The sequence below is a fragment of the Brachycentrus maculatus genome, unplaced genomic scaffold, assembly GCF_059751285.1.
Source record: "Brachycentrus maculatus isolate JH-2025_06_01 unplaced genomic scaffold, ASM5975128v1 h1tg000056l, whole genome shotgun sequence".
NCBI lineage: Eukaryota > Metazoa > Arthropoda > Insecta > Trichoptera > Brachycentridae > Brachycentrus > Brachycentrus maculatus.
In genome coordinates this window covers 964,722-985,250 of record NW_028280810.1, presented here as the reverse complement: position 1 = coordinate 985,250, position 20,529 = coordinate 964,722, and the positions used below count along the sequence as shown (strand labels likewise).

The window sequence follows — 20,529 nt, the reverse complement described above, 5'->3', positions numbered from 1 at the left end:
AATTAAAATTAAAAATAGACATAGCTACAAAGGGCGGCCGAATCGAAATAATCAGGTTTATTAAAATTTTCCATCCATGCACATGCTCTCTAAAGTATACCTCTATCTTTCACCGTTTTACACATGTACCATATGCATAAAATATATGAATTTAAAAAAAATGTACCTGCTTTAAAAAGTTTAATTTAATAAATATAAAGTAAAATCTAAATTTGTTTAATTTTAGATAAAAATAAAAACAAAAAGAACTTTTTAAAACAATCTCCTGAGTATTTCCGTTTTAATTCATAGTAATAACAGCAAACACTAAATACGCTCTCCGGTAAAATGTATTGAAACGCATATAAGACAGCCAGTCAGGAGAGCGATAATATTAAAGATACTTATATGAAAAAAAAATTACGCAACAAGAAAAAACTTTTTTTAAATAGGAATAAGCCTAAAGCCTCTACTTTTAGAGGCTGTCTGCAGGTTGGATAGTAAGAACAAGGAAGGTGAATGTAAAAAAAATACATTTTAAACACCCAGAGTCGATTGTTAAGTTTATATGTATTTTTTAAGTCTATATTCGTGTATGGGCTAAATTCAATTGTGTTTGGTGACGCGGGGAGTCGTTCATTTAATTTTAAAGAGAAATAAATGATAAATATAATAACTGAGAAGGTTATTTACACATAACTAGCTATGTAAAAGTATTAGCAAATATTTTAATTTTAAATATGTCTCAACAATTTATAATAATGAGCCGCTTAGGCTCACAGAAATAGTATGAAATTGAAATATTTGTGTAGATAATAAAAATACAAGTATTTCTTTGAAAAAAACTTGAGATGAAGCATCTATCATTTATATGAAAGAAGATATGTGTTTATATGAAAGTCTGAACAATAGGACTTACGACCCGGCATTTGGCAACGTTCACCATTCCACCCAAAATTGAACATCCATATTGCATTAATTATTAAAAGATATATTACTTCATATGTTAGTTGTTATTTGATAGATTTGGAATCATGGCTGACGGTAGTGCTTTCGGTTGAGAAATTTGTGAGGTATTTAGCTTACTCCAATCAATAATATAGATGTGTCATCCGTAGGGTGAATAATCTAGCGTCTGATTAATAAAAAAACAAAAAAAACATGGCACGATCAGGTATGCCAAATACTTGAAAGTTGTCAGGTTAGGAGTCGTAACAATCGGCGGGTATGTATGAGGAGATGCATGAGCGTGGAAGAGGCGAAGAATGTTTGCAAAGACAGAGTGGTGTGGCGTTCTATTCTCTCTGCCTACCCCTGTGGGGAAGCGGCGTGATGGTTAGTTAGTTAGTTAGTTAGTTGATAAATAAATACAATAAAAAATAATTTGACATAAAATATTTGTACAGTGTCAAGCGAGGAAGGTTTATTAAGAAAATTCTAGAGCAGAGATTCCCAAACTCTTTTATCTCGTAGACCCCTTGCCTTACCTGATATTGATTTTTATCAAATTCATTAACTTCAAATGTATTTTTAGTGAAGTGTAGTGAAAATTAAAAACCACACATGTTAGGTTTTATACATTTATATTTTAAATTCAAATTAAAACATAGACCCCTTGCAAGTTGTCATAGACCCCTGGGGGTCGATATAGACCACTTTGGGAATCACTGTTCTAGAGAATGTTGAAAAGCGACAAAAAAACTATTATAAAATCAATAAGATTCCTATAAATGGACATTTCAGAAACAAACCAGAAATACGTGGTCTACAAGGTTAATTAGAATTTCAAATACAAACATGTTAATTTTTTATATTCTACAATATACGAAGCATCCAGCATATCCCACTACAGTATACTTGAAATGTATTGCTTCACGTACATTTCATGCATTGTAACTGATTGAAGAGTTAACGGATAGGAAGTTAAATGGTATGAGGTGGTGGATGTGTGTGGCGTTACCAAATGAGGGTGATTTGTCTGGCGAAAAATCCTGATGGAAATCATAGAGCGCCTACTCTATCACCAGTAGAACTATTTACGACAATGAAAATACTAATCTTGGGCGAGTATAACCTCTCTGAATGCCATCAACAGGCTGAAATTTGAAGATCTCGCGATAGGTACATAGAAGCTCTTCTGCGATGAGTATGAGCACTCTCATTGTCGTTCGAGTGTGTGCCTTGGGTCCCGGGTTCGATTCCCAGCGGGGTCAAAATAACCACGGGTCATTTTATACTGTAATATTTATTTATTATAATCCCTGAACTAATGAAGCGCAGAGTTGATTTCCTTTCTTTGTGTATTTAACGATCAAGTTAACATTTCATATCAGGGGCGTGCATTCCATATAGGCAGAAAAGCAGTGCCTATCCTAACTTACCCGCGTGACATATAAAAACGCAACCAGTAGGTACCTACCCTACCTACTGCCTATCCTAGTATGTAGTACCAGCTTACCTTAATATCTACCTCTACTGCCTACCTTAAATTATTCCCTATGCACGCCACTCCATATATACTATATTTGGGTGAAGATAAGAGTTAGTAGAAGAAGAAGATGTTTTAATTCAATGTCATAGAATGCAACAATTATTGCAAGAAGTAAGATCCAGAAAATATACAGTACCTCTGTGTCGCATAATTCAGGTTTAGTTTCAATTTCAGAATAAAGAAAAATTACTACTATTTGACACATTATCGTCTATATTTTTTTTACGAAATTGGAAACGAAAATCATATTTTTTCTTTCAAGAAAAAATAAGGTTTTGCAAAATAATGAACATTTATATATTTTCCCAATGAAAACGACGATATCGAGTAGGATTACTATCTTGTTACCCACGTAGTGAAGATAAATCAAATGCCCCGACTTCCATATTCTTCTTCAATATCCTTCTTCATCTATGTTGAGATATCAAAAAATAATATAAAAATAACTACTAATTGGAGATAATCCAGACTTGTGAACAAGTATTTGGACACACTAAAGAAATGAAATTCACTTCTGGAATTTTCTGTCTGAACAACTTTTTCACTGAAAAATCGGTAGTCATTCCGCATTGTCATAAAGTTCATAACGAAAATCACATTTTTTTACCGAATAGTGGAAAAGTTAAGTTTATCTGCATTACGAAGATAACTCTTTTGTGGCACCACCCGTGATAAGAGTATATTAAACAAATGGATCAGTAAAGCGAAATGTTAAGGATTCATCATAATCTCTTCATGAAAGTAAAAATAAGGACTGAAACGGGAAAACATATTTCCGAGGAATACTAAAATTTGGATAATCTATTTCTGGATCCGATTCCGATACACATTTAAAAAATATCTGTCGTACAATACATTTTTCTATATAACCGGAGAATATGAAAGCCTTATTATGTATTGCATTCAACGCTGAAACCGTTAGTGAATAGTTGAACGCCTTTCAGCTCGAATAGTAGTCGAATCATATAATTTTTCTTTTAAAAAATATGATAATTATTATATAGGGGGTGACAAATGCAGCAGAATATTAGGTATATATTTTATAAAACTTAATAAGTGTCTATGTAGAGTATTTTAATGAATCTAATTACGTTGTGGTTCTAGGTTTAAGTATGTTTTATAAGCAGGTATGAATCCTTTGTATAATAGTGGAAAATTATAATATACGATGGTATAATTTGTGTTCATGCCGATTATAGTAATTCAATGGCCTAATCTATAGGAAAATTAATACATTTTAAATAAAATCTTCAAATTATTTTAATTATATTTTTCACCGCCTGAAAAAAGCACTGCAAATAAAATCGCTGACCGATGTTCGGCAAGAAGAAAGACGACGAACTGCGAACAGAAAAGTTGCGTGCGTGTGGAAAGTTCTGTTGCTGATAAAAGCGAAAGACACGACGCGGACAGTATATTTTCAAGGATGAATAAAAAAATATCAAAAATGATGAAACCTTTTGATTATAAATTTCGTTTACTCGCGTCTGTAGTTCAGCCTTACGCATGCGTGCCGTGACGGATCGTGAGGAGGGAGAGGTGAGGTGCGCGGTGCGCGGCCGGGCGGCGTTAGTATCGTTCTAGCGGGGCGCGGTCGCAGCGGGTATCTACTGTATCTGCCGCCATTTTTCGCGTTCCCGCCAGTGAGCGCTCGGCCGCCGGCGTGTTTCGCGTCGAAAACTATTCAAATAACCGGTTTAGCAAAATTCTCGTTGTTCCAAAATGTGTTTCAGTCGTTTCTAGTGTCCTCGACTATCCCGTCACGTTTAAAAAAGTGTAAAAAAATCGATCGCCGACTTCGGGAAGTGTCGGGACAGTGTCAACGGAGCGGCCATTACAGTATTCGACCGTCCGTTTTAGGTTAGGGTGGCGTGCGAAACCGCGGTTCAGTGATACGATTTCAGCCCCGCGAGCGGGATTCGCGTCAGCCCCGCGGAAGTGTGGTAAGGTGCGGGATCTTACATGTGCCGTCGGCAATCGGCGTCTGACATACGGGCCGGTGGGTGTCGGTAGTGAGTGCCTGGCTGGGCGCTAGCGGAGCCGGGACAGCCGGCAGAGCTGACGCGGGAAGGTCGGAGAGACAAGATTGCGACCACATTCTGTCAGGACGCGGTGCGCATCATGGGGTGTGCTCAGTCGGCCGAAGAGCGGGCGGCCGCGGCCCGCAGCCGGCTCATAGAGCGGAACCTCAAGGAGGACGGCATCCAGGCCGCGAAGGACATCAAGCTGCTGCTCCTCGGTACGTACTGCCGGCGCGCCTACCTGCCTACCCGCCTACCCCGCCAACACCGAGCCGCCCCCGAAACATAAACACCGCTCGCTGATCCAACTGTCACTGTCAATTTCAAATCATAGAAATCCATAGAATTTGTTATTTACACGGTGTTCTATGTAGGTACTATTTATTCTGGTGACAGTTCCGTCGACGGCGGTGCTGATTCGTTGAGGCGAACGTACATTCCTCGAGTTTTAGTCATCGATCGATCATTTTATACAGCGACACTCATTCAACTGCCTGTATTCCGTCTGTTATTATTGAACAATATTATTATTGGTCATAGTTTTCTTTACCTACATCTCGATAACAGTTATTATTCATGACCAAAGCGACCTAGTCATCGCAAATTTTGAATAATAAAAAAATATGCATAAAAAATACACTACGCTAGGGACAGGCACAATATATTGACATAATTAGTTTTACTCGTACTGAAAAATGGGCAGGCATATAGTTTTGGTGTGCATAATAATAATAATTCCTCGGTAGGTGGGTATGTCATGCGACATGTAGACGTCATTTCATTTTATCGCCAACCCAATATTGATATTGTACGCAACATGATTTCGGTATTTGTCGAGCATATTACACTATCAGTTCGCTTTAGTGGACTGGGGCATGTTAAAATAATTGTACGATTATTTCGATCACTGTAAGAAAAAAGTCAAGTACCACCCTTCTACAGATTATACAGTAATGAAATAATGGTCAAACTTCGCCAAATGAAATAAAAGAGTTAAAAAATATGCTAGCCGAAAAATGTAGTGTACTGATTACAAAAGTATATATATATAAGTATATCAAGCAATATTAGAAAATTCATACGGATGTTTTCGAAAAAAAAAACAAAAGATTTGCGTGATTTTTGGCATATCAAAAATCGTTCAATTACTTTGAAATTAAGGGAAAAATAAGTGATAATATTCTTCCAATTCCTACTCACCTGACGGTACAAAGGGCACCAGAGGATGTGATTAGTTCTGGGATTTAGTAAGGTATTAGTCCATTTTAATATTAAGTCAATATTAAAGTGAAAAATTCTCTTATGATCGTTTTTACCTCCTGGAGCCAACAGCGAAGTATAGATATAACAGTTTTGCTAATATAATGAAAAGTAATCTAATTCGAAATAAAATATGGGTATGTATGTACAGGGTGCTGCAAAATTAATAATCCTATCAGAAGATGTTATAATTTTTGCATTTGGGGTCGTACATCAATCGTATTTGACATTTGTGAAGTAGACAGTTGCAGTATACAAACATATTGATAAATCGGGCACAAATGTGTATCAACACTGGCGGTAGCCACTTGACAGATATCATCTTTTCCACTTAACAGAAAAAATTGTGAAAGCCCCAATAAAGATTTGTATCACTGAAAATCTTTTTTTTTTTTATTTAGTAAAAAGGTTATTGAAAAACAAATTTGCATGATTGTTTTTGCGCCACCCGTACTTTAATTTTCTTCAAGAACTAGCAATTGCTAGCCTTCAAATTAGGCATCCAAGGATTGTATAGTACTCGTATTCATATCCAAGCTAACTAGTTCCAAACTATTGTTTTGGAGATTGCTGTATTTGTTTCCAATGCTCTCACCTCTTTTAAACGATGATATTTTATATCAATAGAGGTTTCCTTCGGTGTAAGTCCGTACCACTTGAGGTCGCACACGATGTTATGTACAGAAGGTACCTCCTAGTTTATTCAAGTACTAATATGGTATATCCACACAGCATGCAGGTAGATTGACTTCTATGTACAATGTACATACTTGACACGCGTATAAAATATCTTTTACGTAATATTTTGCTACAATTCTTTATACAATTATTCTTCTCGATCGTTGACTCGCCATTTAGACATGATCGTTGACAGCCTTGGCCATATGTATTAGGCACCCCCTACGGAATCTGTTTATAATAATAATAATAAATTTGGATAACTTATGTAGCGCCATTTTCGTAAAAAAATACCTCAAGGGCGAAAAATACCTCTGACAGTTTTTGGCTGTTTTCATAAGAACCGGATTTTAAAAATATTTAAAAAATTGTTTGGACCGCACATCGGGAGCATTTTTTTAGCTATTTTAACACGGGTCAACCGTTTTGAATTCAATAAAATTATTTGAGACCGCTCAGTTTCATTCAAATCACGTTTTTTGACATTTTAATATAGGCTTAAATGAAAACTACAAAAAAAATATACTTATTCACTGTTTAAAATGACTGGAGAGCAATGTTTCACATATAAAACTGACCCTTGAAATAAGTGTTTTTAAATAAACCACGCCCCTAACTGTCGTAGGTCGGGATAGCAGGTAATAAGTAATACGTAAAATCCATCAAAATACGATAAAATTTGCAGAAAAAAAAACAAGAGTTCCATGAATCGTAGTACTTAAAGACGTAAACCAAATTCTGTAGGGGGTGCCTATTACATATGGCCAAGGCTGTATGTCGTACCTTACTTCAGGTCTTCAGAGCTTGTTAACCTCTGTATTTGGTCCCTCCAGCGCATATCTTGAGCTACCATTTGACCTGGCGCCTGACATTAATTCATTCCATAGATTCTTCTCGAAGCTCAGCTGTCCATAGTATCGAAAGATTCAAGAGTTAAGGGCAGATTTGATGACAGACTTTCCATAGTGTGGAGTTCCACTAAGGATGAGACATTTGTGCGGTGTTCGGTATACGCAACATCCTTTTCCAGCACAATTCCAACAGTATTTCAATTCACTAGTTGAACATTAGTAGATTATTCATTACAGTACAACAAAAGTTACTAGTAGGTACAATACTTGTACAACTCATTCTGGATTGGCATATAAAATTATAAATCATATTGTCTTCTCGACCAAGGCAATATATCGCTCACTCCTTTCAAGAACGTCATAAATCAAAAATCGTCAATTTTCAGTTGTGCATGTTTTAGGAATGCCCAGAAAATGTACTATATATATATACCAGCAAAACCGGCATATATTTAACTTAATATTTACCCACTACAGGGCAGAAAATGTTGTTTTTTTGCATTTTGAAGAAAGGGTATTGTTTAATTATTTTTTTTTAAATACTAAATATTTTTCAAATGTAGAAAAAACCGTCAGGTTTTACCTAAAAAGATCTGTTGCACAGTAAAAAGTTCAATAAGTGGCTTGATATTTATTTTGAATACATTGTATTATATTTTTAAACTTTAAAAACGTTCTCCTGAAAAATCAAGTATTTTGATTTATGACGTTCTTGAAAGGAGTGAGCGATATGTGCTCCCCACATATCGTACACTGTTATATTATGGAAGATTGCTTGCTTGGATGTGTTTGCTTGAAGTCATTTTTGTTCGCTTTTAAAACAAAATAAGCATGTATAGAAAAATATAACAATGACCTAACAGATATTATATTGACCTATTTAAAAAATGTTTTCAATTATTGATTGCGTTTGACTTTCATTCCTTGCAAATAAACGAATATTTATGTAATTGCATAGATATTTATTTATCACAATGGCCTCGTATTCTTTGACAATAATTATTGCTGATAAATAATATTTATCAAAATTTACTATTAGCTTACACGGGTTTTAATTTTTGGCCAATTACGACTCAACTGACAATAAGGTATCCGTTTTATTGGACATTGATTGTTTTCTGGTAGATCCTCTGAAGTCTCCTAAAAACCGCCTGAAAAATAGGGCTATGATACTATTATGATAGGGGCTGTAAAATAGTTTTAAAATAATTATTGGCGAGATGAAAAGAAACTTTTTTTTAGCAGAAACTCTTTTATTAGTATGTAAGGTCCGAATCCTGAATTATAATCACACACATGAGAGACGCCAGAAAATATCATTTTCATTTTTTTATTATTTAAGCTTATAATTTGACCAGATAATTTTAAATAATTACTTTACCAATAGTTTTGATACAAGTAGTTTTGTGGTAAAAACTAATATGTAGTATTTTGAAGAAGGAAATAAGGTTTTGTCATAGCAATTTTCTTAATTTTTATCTTGTTTGGCCGTGGTTGACGATAGAATTTGTGAAACGGTAGCAACAGCAACAGTTTTGATTTTTTAATTTATTTTTAATAACCTTTGAATACAACTCGACTACATATACTCGTATGTATAATATTCCCAATGAACAATTGGAATTAAAAATAATATTGTGTAGAGTTTTGAATGAGAACTAGGCCTTATTCGTTTCCGTACGGAAAAAAATAATAACTGAATAATGGTTAATGGCATCATCAATCAGTATGGTAATAATCACTGCACTATAATAATATTTATTGAAAATGTGAAACAAAATAAAATTGTATCCCGATTTTACTGTGAATTTACATTTAAAAGCTTTCAGTAAACCTGTCACTGCCAATCTAAATAAATACAAGATTGTAAGTCCATCACCAAATTTTCTAGAAGTACCCCAGTGTAGGCAGTGAAAGGGATTGTGTTTAGTTCAATTAGTCAGCTAGATCCGATTCCGACTCGACGTTGGCCGGTACACAGACGCCCAGGGTAGGTGATCTATCGTCATCGCCTTATCGAGACACTTGCAGTAATAGACGCCGTAGTATGTCGCACGTGGCACGAGACGCTGGGCTTAAACGGTTTGTGTGACCGGATGCTGTCTGCCTCCTGTCCGCTGGAAGTGCCGCCGCATTCCCATCGGCGGCAATTATCTCATTGTTTCTCTGGCTGGACCCGTCGCGGAGACTGCCGACTGTTGACACTGTGACGGATGTCGTCGGAGATTCGCGTTTGTGTTATTGTCCTAACCGAGATGCTGGCAATCGTATCCATTGAGGTGCACATTAAAATTATGATAAATAGGTTGTTAGACGCGTTGTTATATGGTATTTTGGAGATAAACGTAATACATAGCTCGTCTCACGTTTCGATTGGCTACAACTGCTATAGGTAAAGTGATCTTACGAAATAATGAAATGACAAGAGTTTGGTTTTTCTATATTATAAAAATCTTCTAGATTTGTCCGCCTCCGTAGTGTATGGTTAGCACGCTAGGCTACCGTACTGGAGGTCCCGTGTTCGATTTCCATAGGGGAGTCAAATTCACTCTATTATTTATGCAATATCACCTGAATCGGAGGGCTGATCACCTTGTCTTCATGTGTAACTATCAAGATAACACTGCATTTATTTGATGCAGTGTCCTATGCACCATCGGATGCAGATAAGGGTTTGAACATTGAAGAAATTATAAAAGCCCTTTTTCTTCATGTAAACGGTGTTTAAAAAAAATCAGCTATAGCATTTGCATGTGGTAGGTATGTTATATAGCCAATTATGTTCCGCTATTTGCATTCTAAAATTATTTGGTAAATTCGTCAATGACTAATGGATGACTCACTTTTCCTTGAATGAATTTTCCTAGAACCTATCTTAAATCATCTTTAGAAACTGGTTCGTTACGTTTGTAACCAATCAACGATGACTACACTCCTGCAAATACCGAAATATCGGCATTATGTTTCTATTAGTATTCTTAAATGACGTTTTTTGACTCATTTTTACTACAACGAAATTCGTTCTAACGGAACTTCGTCCCATCATCCAGTCAGCTGATGACAACAGCTGTTAACTGTCTTTTTCTAGGACTTGCCTAGTGACTGTCAATGTTCGACGTATTAAGATTTTTTATCGAATATTAGTAGGAAATAATAAAAACACCATATTATCAAAACAATAATTACATTTATTGATTCGGCAGTCACTTTTTTGTAATATCTCCATTTTTAATTTAAAATTTACGTGGTTAATACCACTATTTCTTAAAATGTATTGTAACACGTGTTTCGATGCATTACGGTGTTTGAATATGATGCGGAATGCATCGGAAAAGTGTCACAATAGATTTTAAGACATAGTGATATTTACCAAGTAAAACTTAAATTAAAAATGAATAGATATTACGACAAAGTGACTACCGAATCAATAAATGTAATTGTTCTTATAATAGTGTGTTATTATTATTTTCTTCTATTTATTCGTATTTACCGCTTTTCGAAAAAAAAGACAAAAATTTCAATATTTTTTTTACGATTCAACACGCCATATTTTTACATTTTGACGTAATAAAATCTAATACATTAAAGATTTAGTCATTTGTGAAGTGATGTACATAAATCTTAGGTACAATAGCTCGTACTTTTCTCCTCTCAGCACATGCCCCAGATAGGACACTTTGATATCAGTCAGCAGCTGTCTCCCCGCTCTCGCTCTTTGGAGCAGATTTTCGTTGCTGATCATATCGGTCCATGGGATGCGTAGCATTTTGAGACTTTTTGTCACAAATTCAAATTTCAACAGCATCACTGAATACCGCTATTATCGAGTGTTACTTTCTTATACTCGAGAAAATCTATAAATAATCTAGCATATTGGTCGCAGTTCGGGCCATTGACCGTTTCGTTCGAAGCGATAAGTTCCACTAACTTGGTACATTATCGGAGTGCTGGCATTTCATTATTGCACGTCCGCCAAATGCAAATCGGCTAATGGAGTAGCGTACTTTCCAGAGCTCCCCGACGAACATGTACATGATATACGACGTATGATGTACAATCGCGGAATGATTGCGATGAATGACTAAGTAGTGTAATAAACACCGATCGTAACTACACCATCCAGTGACTCGCTACACGCTGAAAGCTTAGAAAAGGGAAACGCGATACATTTATTACCCTCATGCATACGCGATCTCCGCATATCTTTTCATCGTATTGCGTGTTGAGCAAGTCTTCAAGTATATTATTTTGGATTATAATTTGTGTATATTTTTGTTGTGTCAAGGAGTTGTGTCCTTGGGATGTTGAAGGTTGAAGAGGGGGTAGGAGCTGTTTCTTCTTTTATATATTTTTTTTAATGTAGTATTTACTGAGTAACACTTAAATTAAAAATGGATAGATTATACCACAAAGTGACGGTCGAATCAATGATTTTTATTTTATTTGAAAATTTTACGGAACAGTTACATAAATACATTAATGAGTAACAAAAAACAGGTATTTGTAACATTTCATTTACTAAATTTCACGTATGTAATTGAATATAAACATCTGGAAGAGGGGCGGGAGTAAGGAAAAGGGGAAAAGGGAAAGATCAAAGCTCAAGTCTAAGACAAATTATGTGAAAATTGGGACACACCATGATATGAATATCGACTTACTATGAACGTGATCTCAGTGCTGACAATGTCGTGTAGAACAATTACCATATTCATCGTTGACCAATTTTGATGAACGATAAATATATGAACTTGTTTAGAGTTTGTTCTACTCGTGGGAATGAGAATTAAACGTGCATTCTGACCCTACGAAATCGACTCTAAATTCTCAAATATCTGACAGCTGTTCAATGTAAAGGTTTGTCGGTCAGTCCTACGACACCTTTGTCAATTCATCCCATTGGACTTTCTCTCCGTGACGCAGCGCTGATGAGAATGGTTCCCTCGGCGGCTCCGCGCCGCAGGATGTCGGGCCGCTATCGCAGGATGCCGTCCGACCGCAGGGCCCGCGGTGGGAGAAACACTCATCCCGGCTCGTTAAAATAATGAATTCACGCTAACTCGTGTATCGATTCAGTACATCGCTAGGTATTTCGAAAAGATAACGGGTCGCGCATTCGTAGGGCGCGCGATTCGAGACTGACTCGTGTGAAAACGCATCTCTTATTATCATTCCCCTGCTGGCTGCATGATCGTATTTCAGATTTGACAAAAATTAACCCAAATATTAACACAGTTGTTTTGAAAAATACGTTAAAAAAACGCTCGCTCCTGGCTTTATTTAGCGCACAGATCAATATGTTTATATTAATTAACACTTTTATTTGTTTGTTGAAAACTATTACCTATTAGTTTTTAATCATTTTTGATATTTTTAAATCTCTGCTTAACCTATAGTGCGTCACATCGTATATCCCTCCCTCCCATTCAGTCCTGAACACTGTTAAGGAATGCAGTTAACAGTGGTTGGCAGTTGAAGTGTTAATGAGGAAATTTATGGTCGTGTGACACATCAGCAATACATGTACAGCCACTGGCCATATAATGGAGACAACTTAACCATTGATTTCAGCAGCGTTCAGTGTCTCTTTTTATTAGATGTGTTCTTTAGGGTCAGAACACAAATGAAATCGTTAAATAATAATATGTACAAAGATGAACCATTCTTGCAGTACACCATATATTTATTTTTTGCTAGTATTTGTAGAGTAATTCATGACCGATTTGCCCTAATTTTTAGCACATTTATGATACTCCCTCAAATTACGTAGGTACAACCTATAATAAGCTGCAGATCATTTGTATTATGAAATAATAATGGTGTACATATGATATATATTTTTTTAAATGCCAGACAGGCGCTGTGGCGTAGTTGGGTAGAATCTGGACTAACTGGCGTTGCGGGTTCGATCCCTGCCGTGTGCAAAATAAATTCAATCAATATTTGTTTTCAATTGGTCTGGGTGTTTGTGATGTATTTTTCACACTTACCTTCCCTATCCTTACTATTTTACCTAAAGACAAGCCTCTAAATGTAGAGGCTTTGCGGGTTATTTCTTTTAAAAAATATATTCAAAATTTCAAAACCGGTGTTATTTTTAAAAACATAATATTTTATAATGATTTTGATCAGAAACTTTTTTTGTAAATTTTTGAGGTCCCAAATTTTTTATAAGGACGACAGAATAGCAGTGATATTTATCTGAAAAATGTATTAGTGGTAATACACGGATTTTTTCTTCCAAATTACGTATTCATCCGAGTATTCCATTTTAACGAGAGTTTACATTGAACTTATCGCCTTTGCGAGAATTTTGTAAGGAAACGAGTACGATTGTTATTTAAATATACTCTTCTTGTGTTCGAAACGTGTAACTGATTATAATCAACCTCCGTGCTAGGATTGACACCGAATATGTGACGGTACACTTTGGTTTCCTTTAAGAAATATTGTCATATCGCTCGCCTTTTGTAGTACATTTTAGAACAAGCCAATGCCATACAGGTCAACGTCGTTGTTAACCTTTCCCGTACTGATCATTAAAAAATTAAACGTGATCCGAAGGTGGATGAAAGACCCCAGTTCATATCTGTATGGAAATCGTAGTACACGGTTCGCGGCAAGTACTAACTCGCCACCAACTGAGTCAAAGGGATAACTCGTCCGTGCCAACGCGCCGTCATGTGGCGACTGAGTGCGAGTAGCGGGCACTAGAATAGTGAGACATTAGATCAACGAAAGCCGAGTATTTAGTTGTCTCGATCTCTCGTTATGGTAGTACCACATTTATTAGAGTGAAAGAAATAACATGTCGCTAGCAGACAAAATATTGACATTTATGATATATAAGTGCGTAGATCTTGCGGCACCGACTGATTGTGTTTTTTTTTTTATCAGAAACAATGTTTAAAAAAATTGAAATTATAAAAATTAAAAAGATTTTTTTCCTTTATATTATTTTTAAGATTACAAACAATATGAAGTAAGTAGCTCTTATAATACTGAAGTTATCGAATTAAATTCATATATGGGGGATTTCACTCCCCCTGTTAGAGATGGGAGGGTTTACATAGTTGCTATCCTTATACGATGGCTTATTGTTCTGCCTCGTTGGCAAGCGGCAAATTTGTGATCCAGAAAGATAACATACCATATATTACAATAGTATTATTTGCTGGAATGCTTTCATGCCATTATTTTCCCTAATGTGTTTTTGAAACGCAAATACATATTGATATTCAATCGGATATGATTTTTTTTCTTCAAAATGGTTAACTACACCATTTGATCTCAGTTGGTTCTGCAGTGGATCTTTGTCAGACGGGAGGAATATCTAATTTAACATACTCAACCTGTAATGGATTGTATTAGCCTCGTTTTGGGTTTATACAGCCGATATAATTAATATGTTCATTCATCATATCGGCACACACGTGTACTTTTTTAAGCACGTATGTGAAAAACTGCTTTTTAAAACTCGTTTAATAAATTCAATTTAAAGATGGATGTAAAAAGTACCTACTATTATCTGTCGAAGAGACGACGGTCGATGGGGAAGAAAAGTATTGGAATGGCGCCCAAGAACTGGCAAACGAAGCATCGGCCGACCGCCTACAAGATGGACTGACGATATAAGAAGAATAGCGGGAGTGACCTGGATGCGGAAGGCGGAGGATCGAAGAGGATGGAGACTCATGCGGGAGGCCTACGTTCAACAGTGGACGGACACAGGCTGATGATGATGATTATCTATTTCCTTTCAAATATGTCTTTGAAAATGTAACTCTGTTGAAAATATGTAACAATCTCTCTTTTGCAAATTTACCTTGTATATGCAAGCAGAGACGTGCATTCTATAAAGGCAGAAAAGTAGTGTCTACTCTGGATTACTCGCGTTCCTTATAGAAGCACGACCAGTGCCTACTATGCCGTATCCTCACCTAACCCCACTCCCTACCCTATTTAAAAACTGTAAAAATTACAGACCGCTGAATAAAAGCAGGGTACAGATAAAAAAGGAAATTCAAAAAAAAATTAATACTACCTACTGTTAAAGTTTAATTGGTGGATGATTTTTTCTGTATAAAAGTTTTCTATACCGTACTTCCCAAGACCACAAGAATACCTATCTTTATACACCTGACGCTGGTGAAGTATTGAATGCACAAAGCGCTTATCTCTGACGTCAGAGTGTAGCCTTCGTACTGCAGTTGGCAATGTTTCAACGCGCTTACCAAAGCGACCCATAGTTAGTTGCTCTTCTATTGTACCTTCAACTATAAGTATGAAGTAATGTGTGGAAGTGAAGCATGGAGTTGGCAGAAGAAGAATGAAAGTATTTTTAATTTAAGTTTTACTTAATAAATATCACTATTTCTCAAAATCTATTGTGACACGTGTTTCTATGCATTCCGCATCATTTTCAAACACCATATGTGAGGCTAATTCTAAATTTTAGAGTTGGGTCCTACTCTAAAATGTGGAATTAGCCTCACATACAGTGTTTAAAAATGATGTGGAACGCATCGAAAGACGTGTCATAATGGATATTAATAAATAGTGGTATTTACTAAGTCAAACTTAAATGAAAATAGATAGATTTTATCACAAAGTGACTACCGAATCAATTCATGAAAGGATGAAAGTATGCTGAATGCAGTCGAAATGGAGAAATGTGCGGCAAAATGTTGTAATTAACCTTATCAAAAGCAAACTCTCGTCAAGCGAAGCAATCGTCTTATTGATGAGAACCTGAAAACGTGCTAATAATAACGACATACAATCTTGACTTACAAAAAGAAGAAGAAGAATAAACTTGACTTGATCAAACTTCGAAAGGAGATGCAAGGACAATATTCGCAATATGGATGATAGATGTTCGAATGGTGATCAAAGGGATGAATGTAAGGCCGAGATGAGCATTATCGTTAAAATTAAGAAAGGTGTGTTGAGATATTTTGGGCATGTGAATCGAACGAGTGAATAATGAATAGTAAAATAAATTTATGAGGCGAATTTGGTGACAATAGAAACAGAGAAAGGCCGAGGAAAACTTGGCATGATCAAGCATTGCAAATACTGTGATGTGTGTAAAGTGGTCAGGTCAGGAGTAGGAATAATCGTCGGGTATGTACATGCATGAATGAGATACGCGCACAGACTATGATAGCGCGCCGCGCAGGCTTGCCAACTTGACGACCAACGCACTTGCTAGCTTTAAGAATAAAAGTTAGTGTAAGTAGTCGCACTGACGATATATGTAGAGCTGATATGAATACTTTCAAAATTCCACCTTTTTTTATAAAATACTATAATACGTCTAATTTGATTTGTAAGGCGTCCAATTTGGCATGTAAATCGTCCAATTTGAAGGGAAAACCTGTATTTGTCAAGCTTAACCGTCTGGCACTCTGACCGTTAAATTATTTAATTACTTTTACAGTAGTGACATTTCAACTGTTATTAAATATATTTGACATTTTCGTGTTGTTAATTCAAAACAAATATAAGCCTTTCAGAAATGCCTGACGGAGAGAACAGTCTTCAATTTAGCTAAAGGTCATTTTAGCACAGCAAGAATATCAATTTTGTTTTTTGTGAATAACCTAAATTTGTTTTTATCGCATTATTTTTCTTATGTAAGCATTTTTCGTTGTTTTGAACGTGTTCTCTATTTAGTGAATTTGGCAATATGCTTGGCTGTTTTATTATACTCTATATATATCAGGGATAGCGAACTTTTGGCACACGTGCCATATGTGGCACGCAAGACGATTTTGCGTGGCATGCGAATGAAGAGAAAATTCATAAAATACAAAAAATTCAAAAAAAGTTTTATTAATACAATAGTATTAAAAAAATCAAAACTTATTTAAATAGACGAATGTACTACTGATTGTATTTATCCGATATAAAAAAAATGGCGTCTAGCATCCAACAACAAAAATCTTACTAATAATGAAGTTTTAAGGGTTCTACATTTTTTTTATTCAGATTTTTTTTTCTTTATTTTGCAATTAATAAGTATTTTTTTGTGTTTAATGCCTTGTTTATATTAAAAATCTTAAGTTACACAAAAATTTAATGTATTTTTATTTTAATGACGTGGCACGCGACATATATTTTGTATATTAAAAGCTTTGTTAATTTTGTGGTACGGTTGATAAGGAGAGAAACATATAATTATATGGGAAAAAAATATTGGCACTCAGGCTCAAAAATGTTCGCCATCCCTGCTCTATATGGTTCGTTTTTGTTTTTATTGCGTAGAATAACTAGTAATACCAGTATTTTTCCGCTGAACAATTTCGTACGCATATTCTCCTCCCAATTATTTTCCGAAGACCCTAAAAATAACAGGTTTCACCTGCAATCATATTTTTAGATGTTTACATTGTTCTATAATAAACAGGGTTACTTTTTCACAGACTGACGACAGGAAACAGCTATTGTCTGGTGTTAGGCACCATTATACCGAGAGTATTGATAGGGCTCTTATTATGTTAACCCTTCAAAACGAATTTATTTTATTTTAATAATTCGTGTAATATTTATCTTCTTCTTCTTCTTCATCTTGTTGTATGCCTTGTGGCCTGTTTTTAAGAGGGATTAGCCTCATGCGATGTCGATTCCCAGCTATCGACCCATATCTTTGGTGGTCTGCCCGGGAGTGGTCTACCATGGGGTTGGCCGTATAGTGCGATGTGGGGGAGTCTGGATGGTTCCAATCTCCTCACATGCGCATACCATTGTCTCCTTCGTTGCCTGCCCTACCTAACGACACCTTCATTCTCGCATACATATTTCCCTGATCCTGGCGTTTCTTATTCTATCTCGAAGACTCTTGCCCGATATGCTTCTTAGAGTCTTCATTTCTAACACTCTAAGCCCGTAATATTTAAGTATAGCACAAAATATTTATTGCTAATTTAGTTTGACGGGGAAAACAAATATTTAAATAAATGATCATATTATTTATTGATTATTGCAAAAGAATAATTGGTACATATTGTGCCAATAGTATAGGTGAGTGGGTCGTATGTGTCCCAACAGTATTTTATGATAGTAAAGGTTTGGACTTGTTTACGAGCCTATGACCGTACAGTACTAAAATCCCAGATCCCAATGAATTTGTAAGCATTAAAATTATTTTAGTAATTATTTGAAATTCTCTGGGACAATATGTCAATATGGGACAGTATTGAAAGGGTAAATAGAAAAATGATCGGATGATGAAGAATCATACACAATACCGTAATGTGTAATATTTTCATTATCATCCTTCAATGGTGAGACATCCGATAACATGGTTTTGTTCTGGATTTTAATATGATGTAACATGTCAAAGTTATATAAAAAATATTTTAGTTATGTTAATCATTGTGATCACAATGGTCTCTAATGAATAGCAATAGTCAACCTCTTGGAAAAAAGTGGGGAAAAAACCATCATTTTTTTCACTTCTTTGTTTTTTATCATATTTTGAAATATAATAAGTCAGTATAAAACATAAATAAACAATATCAGGAATGAAAAAAACAACAAAGGAAGAATGGATATATCTAGACTGGTGGGGAATGACGCGAGCTGGATTCGGTCAAATCACTATAAAAAGTTTCGTGTACGATGTGCCCGAACTGAATTCGGGCAAATCACTGTGTCAACAAAATACCTACCCGAATTGTATTCGGGCAAATCACACAAGGGGTTAAGTTTTTATTGTACAAGTGTTTTTTCACTTCTCTGTTTTTATTTTATTTTTAATCTCTTATGATCACGTAGCTCTTTTACAAAGCGAAATGTATATCAACGTATAATGAAATTAGTTTGAAGAATTTTTAATTTAAAATACAGGCCACAGTGACGGTGTAATTTTTTCAACGCAAATTAGTTTGTCCGAATAATTTATATTTGACCTCATTCGTATAATAGTTATCCTTAGTCAGGGAATGCGGAATTGCCTTTGTGTCCCGTTTAGTCACACTGTACAAACTATGCTTATTGTATGTATTTCTTCTATTCGATTCGATTTTGTTTCAGTGTGATATTATTGTGAAAAATTAAAAATGATATTCTTGTAGGTTTCGTCGTTTCAATTTTCCAATTCATGACGCTTTCTTGTATTTTTTTTTACATTGAAAGCTTTTCCCAAAACAGAAGCTCTAAGCTTCGTGTCGGACCCACATTTGAAAAGCAAAATTTTAAAAGCTAAATTTCCAAAATTATTAAAAATATCTCTGTCACTGACAATTACAATTTTAATAACCTTCTGGAAAACCTTTGGAAAATATTTTGGCGGTGATAGGGATTAGTAGCTAGTCAGTTCCATTAATCCCCTAAATCGAAATGCCAACCCGACTGCGATTGGTACGAAGACGCCTACACAACCCGGACTAGTACAGCAGATAGACCCGGAACCGTATCAGTTATCAACATTTTTATAGCAAAAAATACGTGTGAGGTCTTTCAGAATTTTGTTTTCAGTTAGCACAATTAGCAAGACTCGTCGAATCAAATTCGTCGCCACTTGGTTATAATTGGATATAACATGTGATTTACATCGGTTAAGTCGGCGATGTATGATATGACTGTATCGCGTGGTGAAACGTGTCTCCTTATCCTACTGTGGGCGAGGTTCACGGTTCAGCCGACACTTGACCCCGCCGAATGCTGAATTAGCGCCGTGTCTCGCCTCTGCGCCTGGTTTCGCGTTACGATTATTGTCATTAGCGACTAGCGACTCGACTCATCAAAGTGCCGGGCATTCTTCGGAGAGTGAATTCACCGTCATTATGCATGTACTTTGTATTACTACTCGCAGCGCACTCAAATATCATACATAACGAGCAAATTAGGAAAAACTGCGTTCTTTTTTATTAGTAAAAAAAAGGTTACACACATCGCTTAGCGTTTTTTCCAGTCGAGTTATTTTAATTATTTTGGTAAATTTGACGTATTTATACAATAACCGACAAAATTAAGAACTAAAATGAAAAATCTTAAGGTCAAAAGTATGTAATTCTTTTCAAAACTATTTTTTTTGTTATCAGGAACCAATATTTTTTCAGAACATATTTTTCAAAGTAAAATACTTATTTAATTAATACGACCACACGATTTATTAATTAATTTTCTTGTAACCGACTGATAAACTTTATCGCTTCTTAACAAAATGTCAATTTGGAAATACAGGCGGAACATAAAATGTGTGCAAATGTTGCATGGCCGAGAAAAGAGGATATGAAGAAAA

At 35.5% G+C, this 20,529-nt stretch overlaps 1 protein-coding gene across 2 annotated transcripts in view; it reads left to right on the top strand.

Annotated features, from left to right (window-relative positions):
* The window catches only part of Galphao (G protein alpha o subunit), a 188,922-nt gene that overhangs the window by 2,685 nt on the left and 165,708 nt on the right, over positions 1-20,529 (top strand). Inside the window, exon 1 of one of the 2 annotated variants that reach the window (XM_088278330.1) lies at positions 4,012-4,709. The exons of the other annotated variant lie outside the window; for it this stretch is intronic. Coding sequence (XP_088134456.1) covers positions 4,592-4,709 — 118 coding nt within the window. The 5' untranslated portion in view covers positions 4,012-4,591. Of the gene's footprint in view, positions 1-4,011; positions 4,710-20,529 lie in introns of those variants that run through there. 2 annotated transcript variants of the gene reach the window in all.